At 41.1% G+C, this 21,836-nt stretch overlaps 1 protein-coding gene across 2 annotated transcripts in view; it reads left to right on the forward strand.

Moving 5' to 3' along the window:
• The window catches only part of FAF1 (Fas associated factor 1), a 446,948-nt gene extending 427,612 nt beyond the window's left edge, over positions 1 to 19,336 (forward strand). The window contains exons 19-20 of one of the 2 annotated variants that reach the window (XR_006734185.1): positions 5,233 to 5,337; positions 19,076 to 19,164. Coding sequence is in view for 1 of the 2 variants with exons in the window: in XM_045548070.1 (XP_045404026.1) it covers positions 19,076 to 19,159 (84 nt within the window). In the remaining variant the exon portion in view is untranslated. Of the gene's footprint in view, positions 1 to 5,232; positions 5,338 to 19,075 lie in introns of both variants that reach the window. The other variant, XM_045548070.1, reaches the window with a different exon arrangement.
• The last annotated feature ends 2,500 nt before the right edge of the window (positions 19,337 to 21,836 follow it).

Raw genomic sequence — 21,836 nt, forward strand, 5'->3', positions numbered from 1 at the left:
ATGTTGTATAAAGTTACCACAACACTGAATTAGCAAATACTCAACCATTGCTCCTAGGGGAAATACAGGGTTAGGTTCTTGTGAGCCTCTGGTCACATTTTCATAAACCAATCAATACATAACCTTGTTTTACATATGTTTCTGTCTAAAGGCACTTTATATAATATGTATTGTTGATTTATTCATATTGAACTCATAGCTAATGGTCCTAAAACTCATGCCTGAATGAAGGTTATCGAACACATATATTTTCTTTTACGAGGCATATCACTGCCTTCCTGCACTTAGAAACATGAGAGAACACTACAGCACTATGCTTACAGACCATTTTAAATAGCAAAATCACTAACAGAAAGCACAAAAATGTGAAAAACATGGCACTAAATGTACTGCAAAATGGACATTTATTTACAGTATGAGAGCTGAAACAAGAAGGCAGAATGTTGCTTGTTCAGCCTTAGCTGGGAACATGAGCATCGGGCAACTGAAATTTTTTACCAGTCCGCATATGTCCTCAAACAACCATCATGAAGTACTGCAAGTTTTGATTTGGGGGGAGTTATAAAAAACTTTAGCAAGCAGACAAATGGCAAGTATGGATCAGCAAATGATGAGGATTGACTATAATATATGAGCTGGGTAGCCTTTTAGGAAGATTTACGTAGCATTTTCCCATTTTTGTGACACTTTTACATATAACTTGTAAATTATTCTGCATATATTAGTTTAATGAACATTTAATACATGCCTAGTTTTATCAGGTACTTGCTAGGTACCAAAGATACAGAGATATGACCAAAGGCTTTATAGACACATAAAACAATCAAGGTACTCAAATGTCAAAAATGCTGAATAGTCCATGCTAGCTATAGTGGGAGCCCAAGGAAGAGTGGAGGGTATAATTCTACCTGAAGGTCAATAAAGTTTAACAGAAAAAACAGTTTATGCAAGTCTTTTTAAGAAAGGTGTAGTGGAATACTACTGAGCAGTAAAAAGGAATGAACTCTTAATACATGCAGCAACTTGGATGGACCTCAAGAGCGTTATGCTGAGTAAAAAAATGCAGCCTTAAAATGTTACATACCATCTGATTCCATATATATAACATTCTCGTGTTTTATTTTTTTGTTTTATTTTAAGAGATGGGGCCTTGCTTTGTTGCCCAGGTCGGAGTGCAGTGGCACAATCATAACTCACTGCAGCCTCGAACTCCTGGGCTCAAGAGATCTTCCTGCCTCAGCCTCCTGAGTAGCTGGCTGAGAGTATAGGTGCACACCACCACACTCAGCTGATTTTTTAATTTTTTGTAAATGTGGGGTCCCGCTTGTGTTGCCTAGGCTGATCTTAAGTTCCTGGCCTCAAGCAAGCTTCCCACCTCAGCCTCCCAAGTAACTGGGTATATAACATTCTTAAATTGACATAATTATAGAGATGGAAAACAAATCAGTAGTTGTTAGGATTTAAGGATAAAGAGTTTTGTGAGGGGTGAGTATGACCATAAATTTCTTGGATTCATTCTATATCTTGATTGTGACAGTGGTTACACAAATCTGTACATGAGATAAAATTGTATGTAACTATTCACATACACACTCAAATGAATATAAATAAAAACAGATAAAATGTAAGGCCTATAGTCTAGTTAATAGTATCATATCAGCATCAATTTCCTGGTTTTGATATTACACTATAGTTATATAAGATGGTACTAGTAGGGGAACTGAGTGAAGAGTACATGAGACTTTACTATTTTTGCAACTTCCTGTGAGTTTATAATTACTTTCAAATAAAAAGTTAAAAGGAATGGACATTTGCCAAGCAGAAGTAATATGAACAAAGTCATAAGAATATAAACTAGCATAATCATAGCACACATTTTGCTATGATTGCGATGTAGGGTATGAAATCAGATATGGAGGGAAATAAGAGATGAAAAAGCACTGAAGAGTTTTCTATCCATTAATCCAACAAATATTTTTTTGAGCACATTTTATGCACAAAACATTGGGGATATGGTAATGAATAGTTCTTAATAGATTTCTTCACTACTGTATATCCACTAATAGAAGACAAAGTTCTTGCCCTCATGAAACCAATTCTAGTGCTAGTTTAAACTAGCTAAAGTAGGTGTTAGCCCCTATATTAAAGATGAGAAATTTAGGCTTAGAGCTGCCAAGTGGCACAAATTGATACAGCTAAGTTGCAGAGCAATGGTTCCACATTTCTGCTTTTTTCCACTGTCTCAACCCTGTTGATTATTTTGATTAGGAAGGATTAGAGTAGAGAGAGTCTGGGAAAGGGAGACCAGTAGGACAGGACAACCAGCTGTGGGAGACTATACTAAGATGGCAGGAACTGCGGATGAAGTGGAGGCAGCAGAAACAGGAATAAGTAAGAATCAGTGCAATTTGATGATTGCCTGGCTATATCAAGGTGGAGAGAGATTGGAGAAGGAGTTCTCAGAAGTGACTCAAAGCTTCCGAGTCTGAATGACTAAAATGATGGTAGTACCACAGACAGAAATTAGGAAAACAGATGGGAGAGGCAGGTTCACTTTGGGATTTGTTGAGTCTGAGAGGCCAGAAAAAAGTCTGGGCATTGCTTTCTAGCAGAGGATAGAGATTTAAACTGAGGCTGGCTCAACACCAGAAAACGTCCCTGGCAGTGACTAGAGCAGATTTGAAGATGAGCAATGAAGAGACGGTATAGCGTAGTGGTTAAAAGACTGGGCTCAGGAGTCCTAGACAAAATTTCAATGGCCTTTTCCTAGCCATTTGATCTTGGGTAAATTACTTAACCTCTGTGTAGCTTAGTGTCCTTATCTTTAGAATAAAGATAATGATATTGCCTACTTCGTAGGGATATTGTGAAAATGAAATAAAGTGATATTTATAAAGCACTAGCACATAGTAAATACTCAGTATATCTAAGCTATTATGATGAAGTTGATGGCAAGAAGAGGAAAGGATCTTGCTAACCCACAGAGGTATTGAGGGAACCAGTAGTAGTATCTGAGAAAACCCATCATTATATGCTTCTGACCAGATTAAAGGAATGCACAAAGGAATTTTTAAAATGTGTTTGAAGTAATTACAGCCATTTCTGGGGGGCTGAGTGGAATTCAGAGTCTTAATAAAATCTGCCTTTGCCTCTTTCTAACTTATTTATTTGTTTAAAGGACTTGGAATGGTTGAGAGTGATGGCAATGAATATAGCCATTTCTTTTTGTGCTTATTATATGCTGGGTACTTCAAATATATTAGTTCTCTGAGAGATAGATAATGTCCCCATTTTACAGATAAGGACACAGAAGCTTAGAGAGGTTAAATTTCTCAGTGTTGCACAGTGTCTATCTGTATCGGTATTTGATTCTCAAAACCCAGCTCGTTTCCCCATACTACACTGAACATAAAATGGAGTGCCTATTACTGATTATGTGTAGTGTGTCGAGGTATTTAACTCTTTTCAAAATTATTTACTCTTATTATTTACCAGAACTTAATTTTATGAGGTGATCATAAGCACTATACCATTCAAAATTGCTATATCAGAAATCAAATAAACTTTTGAAGGCTGTACATACAATCCAATCTGACTTCATCCAGCCATAAATAAAAAATCATTAGTTCTGTGCTCACTATTCCAGGTGCTTCAGCAGGCATGCTTTGCTCACTTAAAGCCTGTATAATAACCCCATTGTAAACACAAACAACTGCAAACGTGTATATGCGCAGATTAACCTTTTCTAGACACTCCTTGTCATTTTCAAAGCCAGTGCTGGAGTTCCAGAGTATATTAGCACATGCATCAACATGCCAAATTCCCCTGGGCCTCACTGCAGTGCCAACTCCAGCCCCAGCACCCCAGCCCCAGCCGGCTTCACCCAGACCACACCCTGCTCTTCCCCTAGAACCAGGACCACAAGGCTTCAGGTTTAATGTCTATGGCTGAATCCCAAACCTGAAGATTTTTTTGCTATTTCCAAATTTATTTCACTTTCCTTCCTTTAGTTGGCTTTTTATAAAACCTTGTGTAAACAGGCCTTCCTCATGCATGCATTCTTTACTGTGAGAACTAGAAAAGCTCCTTATTTTACAGACGTAAAAACTAAGATGCAGAGTCTGAAAGTAACTTCCCCAAGGCCTAGGAAAACCAAAAGCAGAAATGGCTGGCACAAGTTTATATAGTTATTCACAAAGTGAGGGTAAGATATACATTTTTTTAGACAAACATTAAAAAAATGTACACATTAAGTTTGAACTTATTTTGGATAGAGTCTAATTAATCTGAGTGTTTAGCATAATGCCTGGCATATAGTAAACAACTAATACTGGTCTATTGTATATGAAAGTAAAGTCAGTAAAATGATTAATTAAATTGTAGGAAATAGTTGTGCATATTAGAATGAGACAAGGAAGAAAGAAAATAGGGAGCTAATTGACACCCTAGGACCAAGTTAGGCATTTGCCTTCCTTGTGCTCCTCTGGTGCCCTTTTCCCTATTGTAGCCCTTTACTGTTCTGAATTGCAGTGGGCCATTTTCTTGTCTACATTCTGCCCTGAACTCTATACTCCTTGAAGACAGAGATATAGTATCTTGTTCACTGCTGTAATCCAGTACCTAGCATAGTTTCTTACATGTAATAAACACTCAGGAAATATTTATTTAGCAAATAAATGAGAAGAAATAAGATGTTCCTACATATTTTTACATCCACTGTTTTTTCTGTTTGTTTGTTTTTGTATTTTCCATCTCAGTAGGCAGAAATTCATGATATCCTAATGGTTTGCGGATAGGCAAGTGAGGGTCCACATTACAGTTGACATTCACCCTCACTTAGTCCTGGTTTCTTTCTCTCCCTGCCCCCATCTGCTCCCTGCATGCCATGGAAGTAGAACTCCCAGATGGAGATGGGGGAGCATGGAGTCTCTAGAGCTCAAGCACCAGAAGTGACTCATTCAGTTAAAATTTTCAGTTGTCTTGTAATAGCCAGTTGTCATCCTCTCATTTTGACATCATCAGCAGGACATTCTCAGAAGAATGTGTTGCAAGCTGGCTGCAGTGGCACATGGCCATAGTCCCAGCTACTGAGGAGGCTGAGGTGGGAGGATGACTTGAGGCCAGGAGTTCAAGGCTGCAGTGCAGTATGATCATGCCTATGAATAGCCACTGCACTTTAGCCTGAGCAACATAGCAAGACCCTGTCTCTATTTTGTTTTTTTTAATCTGAAGAATGTGGTACAGTGGGAAGGAGACTAAGCTGGGAATCAGGCATCCTGGAGCAAAATTTTGATTCTTCCAGCCACTTGTGTGATCTCAAGCAAGCTGCATACTTCTGTGAGTCTTATTTTCCTTATCTGAAATATGAAGAGATTAAAATGGTTGTTTTCTTAATAATCTTTCAGCTCTGATACTATGTGATTCTATGATTAAATAACCTAGATGTTGATAATACCTGCCCCGTTGACAACTCTCTTCTGAAAACTGGAACAAAGCCATTGGCTTCCTGGTCTGCTGGCTTTATTTAAGATCATCTTCTCTCTGTTTATATGAGAATGTCTCCATCCCAGACAGTTTATGGGGATTTAAGCTTTTATTTACTGTAGCTGGAGGCTCCTATAAGCCAAGGCTTTGACAATATTTCACATTTATTTATCTGAGCCAGAGCTTAGGATCAGGTGGCAGCTAAGTCACTTAAGGTTATTCAAATGCGTTGAAAATGTTGCTTAATAATTCAGAACCAGTTTTCTCTGTTTAGACTATTAAGATTTTTTAAATCCTTCTAATTAGCCAATTCCAACAGTAGTTTAAATAGGGAAAAATCTGTCCCTTCCGAAAGGGCAACTGATGCAAACTTATTGTCAACCCCTGTGTCTGTGCAGCAGGACTGACTGAGGTTCGGGCCAGAGAGCATCGGAGCCAAGAGGCCTGCTGGGGTGACCTGCTAATGGTATCACTGATAGGCTTCGCCTGCTGTAAGAGTGAGGCTAAGGGCAAGAGGTCTGGGGATGCAGCTCCTCTAGACTCCATTTCTTTGGATTGATGGAGGCTTTAGGGAGGAGTGGGGAGGCTCCATTCAGTCATTCAGTAGGTCAGTCTTTTAGCAAACATTTATTGAACTCACAGTTTCCAGCAATATGCTAGGCCCTGGGGATAGGCAGCCAGTAAAACCTCACATTTCCCCTCAGAACAACCTCACTAGAGAGACAGACTCATAAACAAATAATTGCAAAATAGCCTGAGAGGTACAACAGTCAGATAACTCAGTGTGAAACTGTAGCTGATCCTTTTGAGCTAGATCCTCTAGGATTCTTTGCCTGGTCAAAGTGTAAGAGTGCTATTTTAGCAAAGAACAGGGTTGGCATTGCCAGTACCACAGTCCAGTTTAAACACTGACCTCGAGTCTGCCAACAAACCTTGGCAGCTGAAGCCTAAGGTGAATAAAGATATTAGTTCAGTAAACATGGATTGGCCACATGCAGGGCAATGGAATAGGCACATGAGGGAGAAATAACAATGAACATATACGATAACTATGTTCCATGAGCCTAGTGAATGGGAGACGATGCCAGTTATGATTAACTCTGTTACAGGAATTAGAGAAAGAGATTAATTTAGGATGTGTCAGCCCTGGTTTTGTGGAGAAAGTAGCATTTGAGCTGAGCCTGGAAGAGATGTATATAAGTTGGAACAAGTGGAACTGGGGAGGGAGGAAGGACAGTCCAGGGAGAAGAGACAACATAGCAAAAGTTCAGGGAGAAAGAGTGTAAGACACATTTGGAGAACAGCAAACTACTGTAATTGGCTGGAGCATAGGGTCTATGAGAGGATAATATTTAGAGATCAGAATAGTAAGTATGTTGGGGTCAAGCCACCACCACCCTTGCAAAAAGTTTAGGCTTTAGATGTGGTGGCTCACATCTGTAATCCTAGCACTCTGGGAGGCCAAGCTTGGGAGGATTGCTTGAACTCAGGTGTTCAAGATTAGCCGGAGGAAGAGTGAGAACCCGTCTCTACTAAAAATAGAAAAATTAGCCAGGCGTGCTGGTGTGCACCTGTAGTCCCAGCTACTTGGGAGGCTGACACTGGAGAATCCCTTGAGCCCAGGAGTTTGAAGTTGCAGTGAGCTATGATGACACCACTGCACTCTACCCAGGGTGACAGAGTGAGATTCTGTCTCCAAAAAGACCAAAAAATATTTAGGCCCAGATTTCACTTATTTGATGTATTTTTCAAGAGAAAATAGAGTAAAGATTTTGCCACTTCTAAAATGTTGTTAGTGTGGGTTTGCTCTATATTTTTCAATGGTGTACATTGTCTGGTTTGATACTTTAATCAACAAGCATTTATTGAGAACATATAATGCACAAGGTCCTTTGCTTGAGTACTGGAGCTACAGAAACAGCAAACATATAGTTCCTGACTTTAAGTTGCTCAGTCTCATCCAGGAGACATTAATGTAAAGTACAGCAGAAGGTAAGTTGTGATGATGCTCATAGTAGGTCCACAAGGTGGTGTAACAGATGTCAACATCCTTGTTTAATAGACGTGGAAACTCAGAGGAGGAAAAGTAACTTGTCCAAGATCACACAGGTAGTCAGAAGCAGTATGCTAGGGTTAGGAGACAGGCTTGCAGTTTCCCAAAAGATGTTTGTTGCCTGACTCTACTCCTCTACTGTGAGCCCTGACCCTCTGTGGACACGGAGACTGAACAGATAGGAAATGAGCATGAAGAAATGCCTGGCTGGGTAAAATGCATATCTTTAGCCACCTTCGATTACTGCTGCCTTACCATCCTTTCTTCCTAAATACTTTGGTTTCTCATCATGGTACTTTTCCTTAAGCTCAGGAGTTTGGGAATTTTTTGATTTAATTTAGGTTTGATATTGTACAGACAGCTGCTGGACCAGCCTTCAAAGAAAACACCTGCTCTGTTCCTGATTCTTCCCTTCCAGTTTCATAAGCTTTTGGGCAGATGAAATGTAATATCAAAATAGCTAAGAGAGAGCCTTGGTAACATTTAAGATATTGAACGTGCTGCATCTGGTAACTAGAAAATTTAATGATCTCCTGCTGTTTTGGTAATTGGATAAGTAAATACATCAGAATAAATCACACCGGCAAGTCTTTTGTATGTCGTTAGGGACTCAACTCTTTTAACTTCTGTTCAAAGCTTCAGCTCTTGAGCCGTGTTTGCATGTAGAGCTATGCACACAGCAACTCTCGTGGTCCTGCTTGGGTATTAAAATGCATTCAAAATGCTCACTTTCTCCCTAGCCACTCTGCCTGAAGAGCACATCTAGCACAGCACTCCAGATCTCTGTGAAGCCAGGGAGAAAAGGTTTTTTCAGAAGTTTAAATAATACCTGTTAAGACATTTGAGCTCTTCATGATCTTTTTCCAAACTGTCTTTCCAGCCATATCTGCCATTATATGCCTACTGTGAGCCTTCTCAGAAACACTACCCATTTACAAATTGGGAAAGTGAGGCCACAGCAAAAGGGCACTATCTTGTTTCAGTAAAGAATCATTTAAAAACTTTAAATAGGAGAGAGACAGGATCAGACATTTTGTTCAACTCTCTCACGAGTGGAAGCATGAAGGAAAGAGACCCAGAGGGAAATGGTCTATTGAGAGACCACTGGGTATTGGGTGATACTATCACCAGCTTACAGATGAGAAATTTGGGTCTTACCTCATGACAGGAGGTTAAATGACTTGCTCTAGAGCATACATGCAGTGCCAGGATTTAAAATCCACCAGTGCTTTTTCTTACTGCCTCCCTAATTAGCACATAATCCATGCCTAGTGGTGAAATTCTGGAGGCAAACCATAATAGGATTTCTCAGAAGGCTTTTAAGCCGAGTTAACAGTTGTAAACCTAACCAGTAAACAGGTATCTCTCCTTTCATTTGTCTCTTAATGCCGTGTTCCAAACACAGTGGTTAGTGTTGTGGACCAACCTTTTATCAGAGGCATCCTAGGAATCTTTTATAAAAGCACCTGGCTGCTTTCCATGGTATTGACCTCTGAAAGTGAGGCATGTCCCCTAAATCAGGGCTTCCCAGCCGTTTTCAAATCACCACACACACTGAAAATGATGTTTGAATGCCTTACAGGGGAACAATACTAGGTTCCTCAGGGTCAGAGGCAACCCAGCCCTGAGGATCCCGGCTGTGCTGAGGGATGAGGAGAACCCGTATCTTGGCACACCTGTAACCTGGGCACATTACTGGGCCTGATCTGCACCTAGGTTTCTCTTGCCACACTGCAAAATCCTCGCTCATGCATTTGCTTTTACCCTGTTTATGTTTTCAGGGACCGTGAGCTTATAAACTGCTCTTTTATTTACTTGAAATTGTGTCTTCTAGATCTCAAAGGGGACTAATCTGGGTAACTGACTTCCCAGGATGGGGAGAAATTCCTGTTCTCATTATTTTTATGTTCTTTATTCCTTTATTCTTTTTATGCTCATTCTGCAGACTTGAAACTTTTCCTGTTTTTAGACTAAAGAGGCTTTCCCCTCCCCACCCCATCCTTGTTGGAATCCTCTCCATTCCCTCTAGGCCTTTCCTACTAACATTGTCATTTAATAGTGTAGTGACCAAAGCCACTATCAGTGATACCAATGCAAGGAGTTTGCATATCTTTTGTTTGGTGTCCACAGTGTCCCTGAAAATGTGCCATGTTTCAAGCCATTTTAACATTAGTGATGCTGTAGAGTTGGTATTTTCATTAAATAGCCCATTTAAAGGCACAAACTGAGAATAAAGAATCCAGATTTGCCATGAATGCTAAGTAACCTTGGATAGGTTCTTTCCACTCACTTGGCTTTTCTGCCCCATATGTTACAGAGATGACCTCTTACAATATATCCAGCTCTAACAATTACTAGCTCTGTGATAATTGAAAAGCTAGATGAGTAAAATTTGCCCAAATGCCTTAGGTGAGAGTATACTTTGTTGCTCTGTTATGGGGAATATGTGCTTCAGTTACATGGAGGGTACAGTCCTTCCAACCAAGGGACTTAGAATAAATAGTCCAAGGCATGACTATAATACTAAAATAATCTAGCGTGGTGATTAAGAACACAGACTTTGGAGCTAGACCTAGTTTTAAATCCTTGCTCTGCCACTTCCTGCCTGGGCAGTGTTAGGTGGGTTATATAATCTCTCGGAGCCTCTATTCTTCATAGGATTGTTGTAGTGCTTATAAAGCCCTGGGCACAGCAAGCACCTAGTAAGCTTCCAATAAATGTTAACTATTGTTACCATTATTTATAATGTGATGAAACAAAGAACAGACAGGGTAGCCTACAAGACACAATTTCTATCTCTCTCTTACCTTACTCTTCTCTCCTTTTGTTCTTCTTTTAGTTTTTCTTTTATTCTTCCTTTTCCCACCTAAAAAAAAAGTCACCAAGGAAAGAAAATATTTTAGGCATCCTATGTTTTGTAGCCACAGAAGCCCATCCAACTTACTCTCTAGCACCCCGATTGTTCTGTTACAGTTCAGTAATGAAAAAAGGAGCATTTGTCACTGTTTCTTAGACACCCTCATCCCAATGTCTTTTCTTTCCTGTGGTCCAATGAAACAGATTGGTCCAGCAACTGCACAGGAAGCTGAGATGGAGATAAACCATAGATTAGTCCCATTGTGGAACCCTTCCAGATTGGAAATCCCTTTTGGGCTTGTGTTACCACCTGCAGCAAAAGTAGAGGAAAAGTTACTAACAGCTGCAACTGGCATTGTTGTGGTGGTTGCTTATAGTTATTATTAATTACTATTAATAATATTAATAGCAACCCTTATGTTTGCAAAGGACTTTACAGTTACAAAGCTTTTTTACACTTTGATCAGCACATGACCAGCATATCACCTCTGAAGTTCTCTCTCTGATACTTTTGGGTGTAACTCCCTCATTAGGGATTCCCAGCTCGTGAAAAGGTGTTTAAAGAAAATGGACAATTAGCTGTTAGGACTAAGTTGACAGTAACAAAAGACAGCTTGGGTTCCTGTGGGGAACAACAAGCCCATACCATAATAGGGATATGAACTGTGACACAGCTGCAGAGTACACCTTTCTTTATACCCAAGGGAAAGCCAGTTAGTCATATAAACTGTCCCCTGTTTAGAAGAAGGATCAGAAGTTGAGCGGCAACAAAGGGCAATGCATTGGATACAGACTGGAAGCCCACAAATCTGGGTACAAATTCTGGCCTATTTTTCCTGCCTATGTAATCTTGGGCAAGTCCCTCAGGCATTTTTTACTTCAGAGAATTCATCTGTAAAATGGAAATATTAAATGATAAGAGTACTTATCTCGTGGAATTATTGTGACTATTTAATTAGATAATTGCCCGGCACTTAGAAAACACCAAATAAAAGGTAACTTTTTAATAGTGATGATATTAATAATCAGTTATTAAGCTTCTGATATTTAATATGCATATTTTTCCAATAGAGTAGTTAATAGGCTACTCATAGCATACCAAAAAGATTAGTTGTTCTCCCAAATTCAAAGTAAATGCTAACTTTGATCAACACCAAAAGCAGATACATTCAGCCTCACTATAATCTGGGAACTTACATACATGCAGCCTGTATGCTGCCTCACAGAGTACAAGGAGCTCAGGATTTGAAGGGAGAAAACCTGGGTTCAAATGTGAGCTCCACCAATTTCTAGTTTTGTGACCATGCATAAGAAATGTGCCTGTTTGAGCTTTAGTGTTCTTTTCTGTAAAAATGAAGATGAATGGGTCCAATCTTTTATGATAGCTTTGAGGTTTACATAATATATGTAAAAGTGCTTTGAGAGCTCTAAAATAATAGTCATTATTATTATGTATGCATTCTTCAGAAGGACATTCAGAAGCACATTCATTTTGTACTCAGATCACTTGGGTTTAAAGAAGCATCTCTTTAAGAATAAGCTTTGTTGTAGTTTTATGTACAGATGGAAAATGTATTTTAAAATTGATTTATGCCCTGTCTGGTTGACTTTCTCATCTTTTAACCAAGACCAAACAGGCTTTGAGAGAAAAGAACTATGACCGTTGTATCATGTTACATCAAATCCTAATTGTTAAGTACTTGCTTAGTGCTGTGGAGGTATTTGGGATTTTAGGGGTCATTGAATAATACACTTTCACTTAACTAGTTCAAGACTAATTGAAATATAGACACAGAACTCAGGCAGGGATAGAAACATCACCCTTGCCACCCAAAAAGTTGATCAGAGATCGTGGTTTCAGATCTATATAGCCAAAGAACTTGCTGATATATTCTTTGCCCATAAATTATACAGACTTGTCCACCCAGTCCATGGTACAGCTGGACACTGCAGGCCCTGGCACCTTATAACACTAGAGCAGGTTGATTCCAGAAAAAGGAAAGGAAGGGGCTGAGCTCAGACTCTTCTCTCAAACTCACCAAGCAGTTAAGTCTCGGCCCCTGTGTGAAAGATAGGGAAAGTATCCAAGAGTCACCCCATATGGAAGTAAGAGTGTGAAATAAATGTTCCCCCCAAAAAGGGTTATATGCTTCATCTTATTGAATCTTCACAACAACTCTGAGAGGCAAAAAATGTCTCAAATTTATAAATAAAGTAACGATGAACTGGAAAAAGTAACTTGCCCAAGGTCATCAGGTAGCTGGCAGGTTATAGAGGTGGGAATCTACCCCAGGTATCCCTCCCTACATCACACTTCGACCATTTCAACCATTGGGGAGCTCAAGCCATACAGATGACATCTGAGACATAAAGAAGGCATTGAATCATAATAGCATGATGGCTATTTCAATCCCCACAACAACCCTGTCACCCAGTGGAGAAGGAAACTGGAGTGCTCTAAGCATCCTGTTAACTGGGCTAAGAGCTGGGATTTGAATTCAAGTGTTTGTATTTCCAACGCTCAACTGCAGTCTAATTGACTCCATTTAATCACTAGTCCCCACATTTTTTTTAAATGCAAAAATTAAAGCCTAGAGAAGAAAAGCAACCTGTCCAAGGTCATACATACTGCTAGAGCCAGGACTAGAACTCATACATTCTGATCCTTTTGATCCTGACAACATTAGATAGTGTACAGCCATGGCAGTCAGCACAGGAATTCAGAGGAGGGAGACCTTTCAGATGTAGGTAGGCTATAACTGAAAGGGTGGATTTCCTTAAGCTTGGGGAAGTTTATTGTGCTTTGAGTCTGATGTAGAGGATGGGACCTGATTTCTTTCACATTGATGGGAAGGGAAGTGAGGTATGGATGAGGTTCTGTTGTTTGCTCTCTATGTGGACTAAAATAGACTTACAAAATTTCTGCCAGTGTGGCAAAGGATTGCTCCTTGGGGGTCAGGCTGTGCAGGGCTCTCTCTGCTCACAGTGCTGCCAGCACATGGTCTAGAAAATGGTAGTTGTTGATCACCAGAGGCAAGTAAGCAAATACTAGAGCAAATTTGACAACAGAGAGCTTTTCTGCATTGAAGAAGCTGGAACTTTCTGAAATGCAAATTTTACTCTAAAAGCAGGAATACATTTTAAGAAACCTTTGTTGATTTATTGCTTCCGAGTTCCACACATTGAACTTGAAAACTGTAACTCATGGAGTAAGAGAGAACCCTATTAGTCCACTTACAAGTGGGGAGTTACAATGGGAATTATGGGGAAACAAGTCACAGGCTCTGATTCTGCCTCTACCACTTTGTGTGTGATCACAGGCAAGCCTAATCTCTGGGTCTTGTTTCCTAATCTACAGAGTAAGGATGATTTTCAAATACTATTACAGTGCATTTCCCTCATAAGCTGTTCAAATACATTGGAAACATTAAGGGGAAAAAAGAGGAAAAAATAAAAACATCCAACCTAACATCTTTTCAAAATGTAAAATATTAGATCCAAGCTTTCTTCTATTCAATTTCAAAGTCAAAGCATTATCTCAGCAAAATTAAATAAAACCTAGAAGGGCTGATAATATCACCTCCCCTACATGACTATAAGTTAATGTTTATGTAAATGTCTTACAAACTATAAAAAACTATGCACATATTGCTCTGCTATTATTTTTAGTATTAGCTCCTGCCCTCAAGTAGCTCCCAGCCTAGTAGTACAGGTTGAGTATCTCTTATTGAAATGCTTGGACCAAAAGTGTTTTGGATTTCAGATTTTTTTCAGAGTTTGGAATATTTACTTATAGGTGAGCATTTCCTCTGAGCATCACATTGGTGCTCAAAAAGTTTCAGATATTGGAGCATTTCAGATTTCAGATTAAGGGTACTCAACCTGTAGCATTATATTTATGCTTGAGTATTTTTAAAAAGTGAGAGGCAGACTGATGTGACTAGAAAGAACCTCAAAACAGAAGTCAGGAACTCTGGGGCAGAGTACGGTGTCTGCCCCTAATCAGCCATGTGACCTGGGCCAAGTCACTTGATGTCTGGTGAGCTTCAGGTCACCCAGCTGTGAAATGAAGGGGTTGGACTATTTGGCATTCAGGGAATTTTCCCAGGCTAACATTCTAGGATTCATAATGGGGCCTAGGATGAGAATCTGTCACATTGATTCATATATTTCTCAACAGCGATGTTATATTTTTTAGAAAAGGAACTGAAGCCCAAGGAAGCAATACACATAAAATGTATATGAAATTTCAAATCACTGAGAAAATTGATTGAAAATTTGAAAACTGAAAAGAATAGCTCTATTTGGCAACGAATGTGTCCCATTTTTGCTAACATAAACATGTTTCACAAAGCCAACTTGCTAAATTATTAACTTAATTAGAAAATATATCCATTCAGGTTTCCTAAGTACAATGAAGAAAATGTCAGGATGGTTGACTTTCCCTTTCTAACTATAGACAAAGTCAAATCATGCCTCTTATTTGAGAACACCCCTCCTCCCTAAGGATTCCCAAAGGGTGGGTTTCTCTGTTGATTTAGAGAGTCAATAATTCAGTAAAGTCCCAAGTAAATGGCACAACACAAGCTCAGATTGGGTTTTTGTATTCGTATTTTATAAACATTTCAGGATTTTTTTCCTGACCCTTGGACCTTTTGCCATTCCTAAAGTGCAAAAGATCTTATATCCTGGAAGCTTCGTTAAGAACAACCTCAGAGTCATCTCATCCAGCTTCTTTCTCTGTATGTGTGGATCGGACTATTAGTAACACCTGGCTATGTAATCTAGTAGTTAAACATGTGGGCTCCAAATTGAGACTGCCTTTTTGATTCACATCCTGGCTCTGCCCTTAATAGCTCTGTGACCTTGGACATGTTACTTAATGTGCTCTGTGGCTCAATTCTCTCATCTGTAAAATGGAGATAATAATTGTCAGATAACCTACCTCAGAGGGTTACTATGAAAATTAAATTATTTTATAAATGTAAAGTGCTTGGAATATGCCTGGCAAAAAGTAAATGCTCAATAAATGTTAGCTATCATCATCTGCAAATAAGCCCCTAATTGAATGCTTCTAGGGAGTTTACTCACAGCAGGGAGTTTACTCACTTCTCTCCCTACTCCTCCATTTCCCCAAGGCAGCCTGTTGACATGTTGGCTAGAAGCTTTCTGGTTTTCATGAGCTTTGGAGTCAGACAGATCTGAGTGTGAAACCTTATTCTACCTGCAACCTTGGGCAAGATAACCTATGGTATCTTCATCTGTAAAATGGCAATAATAATACCTATTTCACTGAGCCGTTGTGAGGACTAGTTAAGGTACTATATATAAAGTACCTAGCATGGTGCCAGATACACAGTAGGTACTCAATAAATGGTAGTTGCTGCTATGATGATGATCACTGTGAAGAACAAGCAGAAAATAAAGAACAGGAGGAGCAGGAAGAAAGAGATGCAGGAGGGGCTGCTCTATCTGTTAAAAAGTTCTTTCTGACTAGCTAGGCTCTGCTTCCTAGAGATTTCACCTCACCAATCCTAGCTCTACCCTCTGGAGCTACACAGAACACATCTACTCTATCTTCTACATGTCAGCCCTTCAGATATTCAAAGAGGCTGGCACAGCCTCCTCTCTGCCCTATGGCAGCAGCAGCAGGACACTCCTCAACACCCTCTCTCCAGTGAGATGTCTCCCATTCTGCAGTTGTTTCTCAGAGAACATAGGTTTTAGGCTCCTCCCTAGTGGGATGTCTCTCCTGGCAGGGTCCATGTTGTATGGTTTCACATATGGCCACTATCTTGCTGGGGAAAATCATGGTGTCCTACACCATCCTAGGTTCCCCTTAATCTTTGTCCAAGCCAGGAAAATGAGAATGGAAACAGAGATTGTCCATGTTCACTTTGAAATTCTTATCTAAAACGACCTTCAAACAAAAAAATAAATTGCTTGATCTGGGGCCCCAGAGGGAGCACCCCAGCAGAGCCATGTTTGCTTTGAAGCAGTCCGTTGGTGGCACAGCACCACTGAAGCTATAGAAGGGGGTCTCCAGAGATCCAGACATTACCCAATCAGGGAAAGGGTAGCATTCCTGCTGGACAGTAGGATAGAAACAAGAAAGGCAGCCTTCAGATCAGGTTGCAGATCGGGGTTCCAACAGGCTTCGGGGAAAGAGCTCCAGGTTTGAAGTTAGAGATCAGGGCCCCTACCCAAGGCAAGCCCCACCCAGTAGTGGCTGCTACCTGCTGGCTTAGGCATTGTACCAGAGGCTTCACCAACATCATTCCATTTAACCATCATCACAACAACCTATAAAGGAGAAACTATGCTTCCCATTTTACAGGTGGGAAAACTGAGGCTTTCCAGTTATATAGCTTCTTTTAAGGTCATATTGGTAAGAAGTGACAGAGCTAGGATTTGACTCTAAGCTTGCTTCACTCTTCTTAACCATTATGCTATATAGACAGATCCTCACTAACCATATAACTCACTAACCATATAGCAGCCACTTTGAGCCTCAGTTTTCTCTTCTCTACAACTTTGCATGGTTGTTGTACAGATAAATGAAATAATATATTTAATATAAGGGCCTGTCATCTAATAGGAGTTCAAGAAATTTTAGTTTCCTCCTTCCCACATTCTAGCTCTCCCACTTAGGGTGACTGGAGAAAATTGCTTAACTTGTCTGGAACACAATTTTCTCATGTGAAAACTGGGTATGGTTTATGAATCTCTAACCTAGCATGTTGTCAACCCCAGCAGGGTGCAACTCAGGCCTCCCAGCCTCTTTTGCTTCCTACTACATCTTCCTGCCTGTACTCAAACAGCCCTGGCACCATTATGGTTTTGGTTTCTCCCAGCAAACATCATATTTACAAACCACAAATAACAAAGTAGAAGATGCCGGAAGAGCTCTGGCATGTTAATTAAGAACAATAGCAGAAGCAGCTGGGCAGAAAATGCCAGAGAGTCAGAAGCAGAGGCAGCATAGCTCTGTTTGTTGACAGAAGCCAGCGCAGTTATTGTACGTTAATTGGGGAAATGGGTAAACATTTGCCAGCAGTTGCCCCCCAGTGCATTGGAAGATAGACAGCAGGCTGGGCCTTCCCCCACCCCTGTTTGCCCATCTGCCCATAACCCAAGGAATACTAGTAGAACAGAGTTGTCCCGGGTTCCTTATAAGCAGAGAGGATTCTAGGGGCGGATATGTCTCCTTAATGATCCTCCTGGGCATACCAGGTTTCCATCTAGATACAGTCAAAGATAGTGTCCCCCTCCTGGCCTCCTTCAGCTTGCCAGCCTGCCTGTGACACCCGGCCTCGGCCCCAGGGACTCCCCTTCCCCCTAGCTAGAAGACAGAAGAATCATCTCATTAGGAGTGGCTTGAGTTGAGCAGAAGACAAGATTGCCTGCCTCAGGTGCTGCAGTCTTTGCCCAGAGGCCCAGAGCTCCTGTATCTAGCACAACAGCAGCCTCAGGCCTGACTGGAGGTTGCCTGCCTTCCCATCAGACCCACTCGGAGCTGCCCATTCATCTCTGTGTCCACCCATCCTTACAGTTGCTTTCGTACACAGTAGCCATTATTGAACACCTGCTCTGTGCCAGACACTGATAATTATATATATTTTTCTCATTTAATCCTCACATGCATCCTGCAAGGTTGATATTAACTCCAAAGCCACAAAGCTGATAGCCAACACAAAGCTGTGATTTAAACCAGAGTTTCCTAGTTCCAATATTTCTCAACTTTTTAAAAATTCATGACCCCCCCTTTTTTTTGAGATAGGGTCTTGCTATGTTGCCCAGGCTGGTCTCAGATTCCTGGCCTTAAGCAATCCCCCCACTTTGGCCTCCCAAAGTGCTGAGACTACAGGTGTGAACCAACACACCCAGTCCCCTTTTTCATAAACCTTCATGTCCCATCCCTGCCCCTGGCCTAGGAGGGTATAAACCTAATTTAGGATCCCCTCACGATTAGCATATCCCACTGAGCCAAGATTTTGTTTAGCTTTACTTTTAATAGTTTATATTATAAAATAATGATTTTTTAAAGTTCTAAAATATAAAATTGTATTATGACATTGACTCATTTTTTTCAAACTAAATATACTCCCAACAAGGAGACTGTGATATGCCTGCTCTCACCAGGGGAGATATTCATCGCTGGGCTTGGTGGACCAGCCGTTCTACAGTTTATGAGACGTAGTTTTAACAGGAAGATCAGCCCCAAAGGCTTAGCTCTTGTCCCACCGAGCAGAAAAGGTCCTCCCACCATAAGGAGTTAACCAAGCAGAGATCTCCAGGAATGCCAGTCAGTTGTTTAATCAGCACCTTTCCTAAGGGCCCCCTGTTCTGCAGGCCAGGCTGAGCTGTGCAGAGGGCCGGGGGCCTCCACCTGCCCAGGATGAGGTTAAATCTCCAGAACCTATACCCTGAGGTCAAACGCTAGTCCACCACCAAACTAAACTATGAGACTTCACTGTGCTCAGCTCTGGTTTCCTCACTTATAAAATGGAGGTGTTATAACAACACCTCACAGGGTTATTTGAAGATCAGATAAGATAATGTGAGAATGCTCATGCCAGTGCATAGTAGGCTCAAAGTCAGCGTGCACAGATAGAATGAATGCCACGTGGAGAAAATAGTGCTTGTTCCAGCCTTTTGAATATGTGTTTTCTTTCTCTTTAGATCACTCAGCTGGACCCAAATAAATCATTATTGGAGGTAAAGTTGTTCCCTCAAGAAACCCTTTTCCTTGAAGCAAAAGAGTAAACACGGCCCAGCGGTGGAAGCAGCCATTCCTTGACAAGCCAGCGGCCTGCATCAAGAGAAGGGCTCCTCGCCAACCCGCCCACACGCTCGTCTCACTCAATTCAATGTCACACTTCTGCCTCTTGCAAGATTGCTGGAAAAAAAAGTAATAATAAACATACTACTTAAAATTTCCCATCCATGAGTATATGTTCCTAACCCTCATTACAGAGAATTACAACTTTGCCGCCCTCCCCTACCCCTTGCGCTGCGCCCCCTTCAATGACTAATGCACTGTTCAAGTGCGAGTGATCACTCAGTGTAACAGAATTCTTACCTCTCCACCACCCACCTTCCCCTCATTGAGCCAGGGCTCATACACCTCTGCCTTTTTATTTTCATGACTGAATTTCTACTTAGTCATCTCATTTTAGAGGCAGGGGGGAAAAAGTCAAATGGGACGTTCTCGGCATGGAGATTAAACAATGTTCTAAGAAAAAAAAGCCTATCATTTTTGTTAGTACTTCCTTACTTTACTAGATGTAAGGTGTTGTTGTTTGAGGGCTGCATTTGACATATATGCAAGGTGCTTATTTACTGCTGCTGCCCTGGGTCTCCAGGTTCCATCTGGGAGGCGTTTTCTGTTCCACTGCAGCCTGGGGAACTGTTCAGGCACACAGTGTGAATGTCGAGATAACGTGCAGAGAGGACCGCTATCAAGACTTTGGTAACAGCAGGAAGCTGCTGTTAGGTTTGCATTTGGGCAGTTGGAACCTCACAGACACCAGCTCCCAAGATGCCACCCCATTAGCGTGCACTGAACACAACTCTACTGCTCTTCTCTCCTGCTCCATCACACTTTTGGACTTTGTCACTTGGTGTTTTAAGTACCTATCAATCAACAAAATCTGATCAGCCACCCATGGACTCTCACGCAATAAGGAACTTGCTCTATTATTTCATTTTTTTAATGTTTTAGTATTAGATATCCAACTCCCACCTCAATTGAAAGGGATCTCATTCTGTGGCTGAAAATTCAGGCTTCATATATTGAAGAGAGCAAACTTGGGGTCTCAGTGCAGAAGACATGTGTTGCCTGAATCTACATACAATAATTTTGGGTTTGATATAGTAAATGTGGATTTTTCTTAGTCTGTGGATTTGGGGTTTGGGGTTTAGTTCATGGGAGCACTGTTTATACCCTCACAACCAGTGATTGCTTTTTTTAAATCTTGGAATGTTTCTCCTTGTCTGTTTTTGCATCACCTGTGATTTTTATCCTAGGGGTTGGGATCCCAATTTTGACATCTTGTACTTTTCCAAACGAGAGACTAAGTGCTGGGTTTGTTCCCCCACCCTAGCCAAGGGGTTCTTTCAGGAAACTCTAACCAAAGCTGGAGAGATGCCTGATCATTCTCCCTCTGCCCAGAAGTGAGTGTTGGCTGGGAAAACTCCACCTTATGTCTTTTCTCTGATGCTCCAACCAGGAACCTCCCCAAGTGTGGGCCTTCTCTGGCCCCAGGTGTCTCTCCAGGGAGGCTGAAAGGAAAGGGAAACCCACTTGAACGGGGGAATTCAACCTGACCACTTCCTCCCCAACTCCATTCCTATCTTCCTAACCTAGTGGCCCCACAGGATACTCATTTCCAGCGCTACAGATACACTAGGGCACCAGCTCTTCTTTTTCAGGCAAACCTTGTTCTGTAGCTGCTGTGGAAAAGCTGCAGCCCTGAACTCGGGCCGTACTCAGGAACAGCAGCAGGGGTGTGGGTGGGGGTTGAGGGAAGAGACTCTAAATTCGCTTGCATGTTTAACCTGTTTCATCTGACTTGGGTTTGACTTCATCATATTGTTCCCTCCCACTCTCCTTTACTTCTGTATTCCAAAAATATAGACTTTGAAGCTAATTTCATAAAAACCATTAAATGCTACTTCAGTGTGTGTGAAGTTGACACACTCTTTTTCAACCCTGTCTTGGAAAGTTCTCCTTTCTCAGTCTGGCTTGCTCAGCCCCATTAACTTCTATCCTGTAGGTGCCATAGTTTGGAAAGTCTTCAGCTAATTGTTCACTCATGACATGATGGTCTACTGAGCTCCAAAACAGGAGGCCAAAGCAATTTTATACCTTTTGATATGAGCACAACAGTAAAATGACTTGCAGCCAGGCAAGATGGTTCATGCTTGTAATTCTAGCGCTTTGGGAGGCCAAAGTGGGAGGATAGGTTGAGGCCAAGAGTTCAAGACCAGCCTAAGCGAGACCCTGTCTCTCCAAAGAACAGAGAAGTTAGCTAAGTATGATGGTGCACATCTGTAGTCCCAGCTACTCGGGAGGCTGAGGCAGGAGGATCATTTGAGCCCAGGAGTTTGAGGTTGTAGTGAGCTATGATGATGCCACTATACTCTAGCCCCAGGCTACAGAGTAAGACCCTGTCTCAAAAACAAACAAAAAATGACTTAATATCGCCACAGAAATAGCAGTGTCCTTTGCAAGTCTTCCTCCTACCATTAGGCTTCCTTGGGATTTACTTCCCAGCTTCCAGATGCAGTAAGTGAGTCAATCAAAATATTTGCTTGGTGTCCTTATGCCCAGCTGTTTACAGTGAAGCTCCAGGGCTCCTTGTCATCCCCCTATTCCAGTTCACTACCTTGTGTTCGTGGTCTATTAGATGTGCCTTTGGAGCACTAGTTTGAAAGTTTA

The sequence above is a fragment of the Lemur catta genome, chromosome 3 (genome assembly GCF_020740605.2).
Source record: "Lemur catta isolate mLemCat1 chromosome 3, mLemCat1.pri, whole genome shotgun sequence".
Taxonomy (NCBI): domain Eukaryota; kingdom Metazoa; phylum Chordata; class Mammalia; order Primates; family Lemuridae; genus Lemur; species Lemur catta.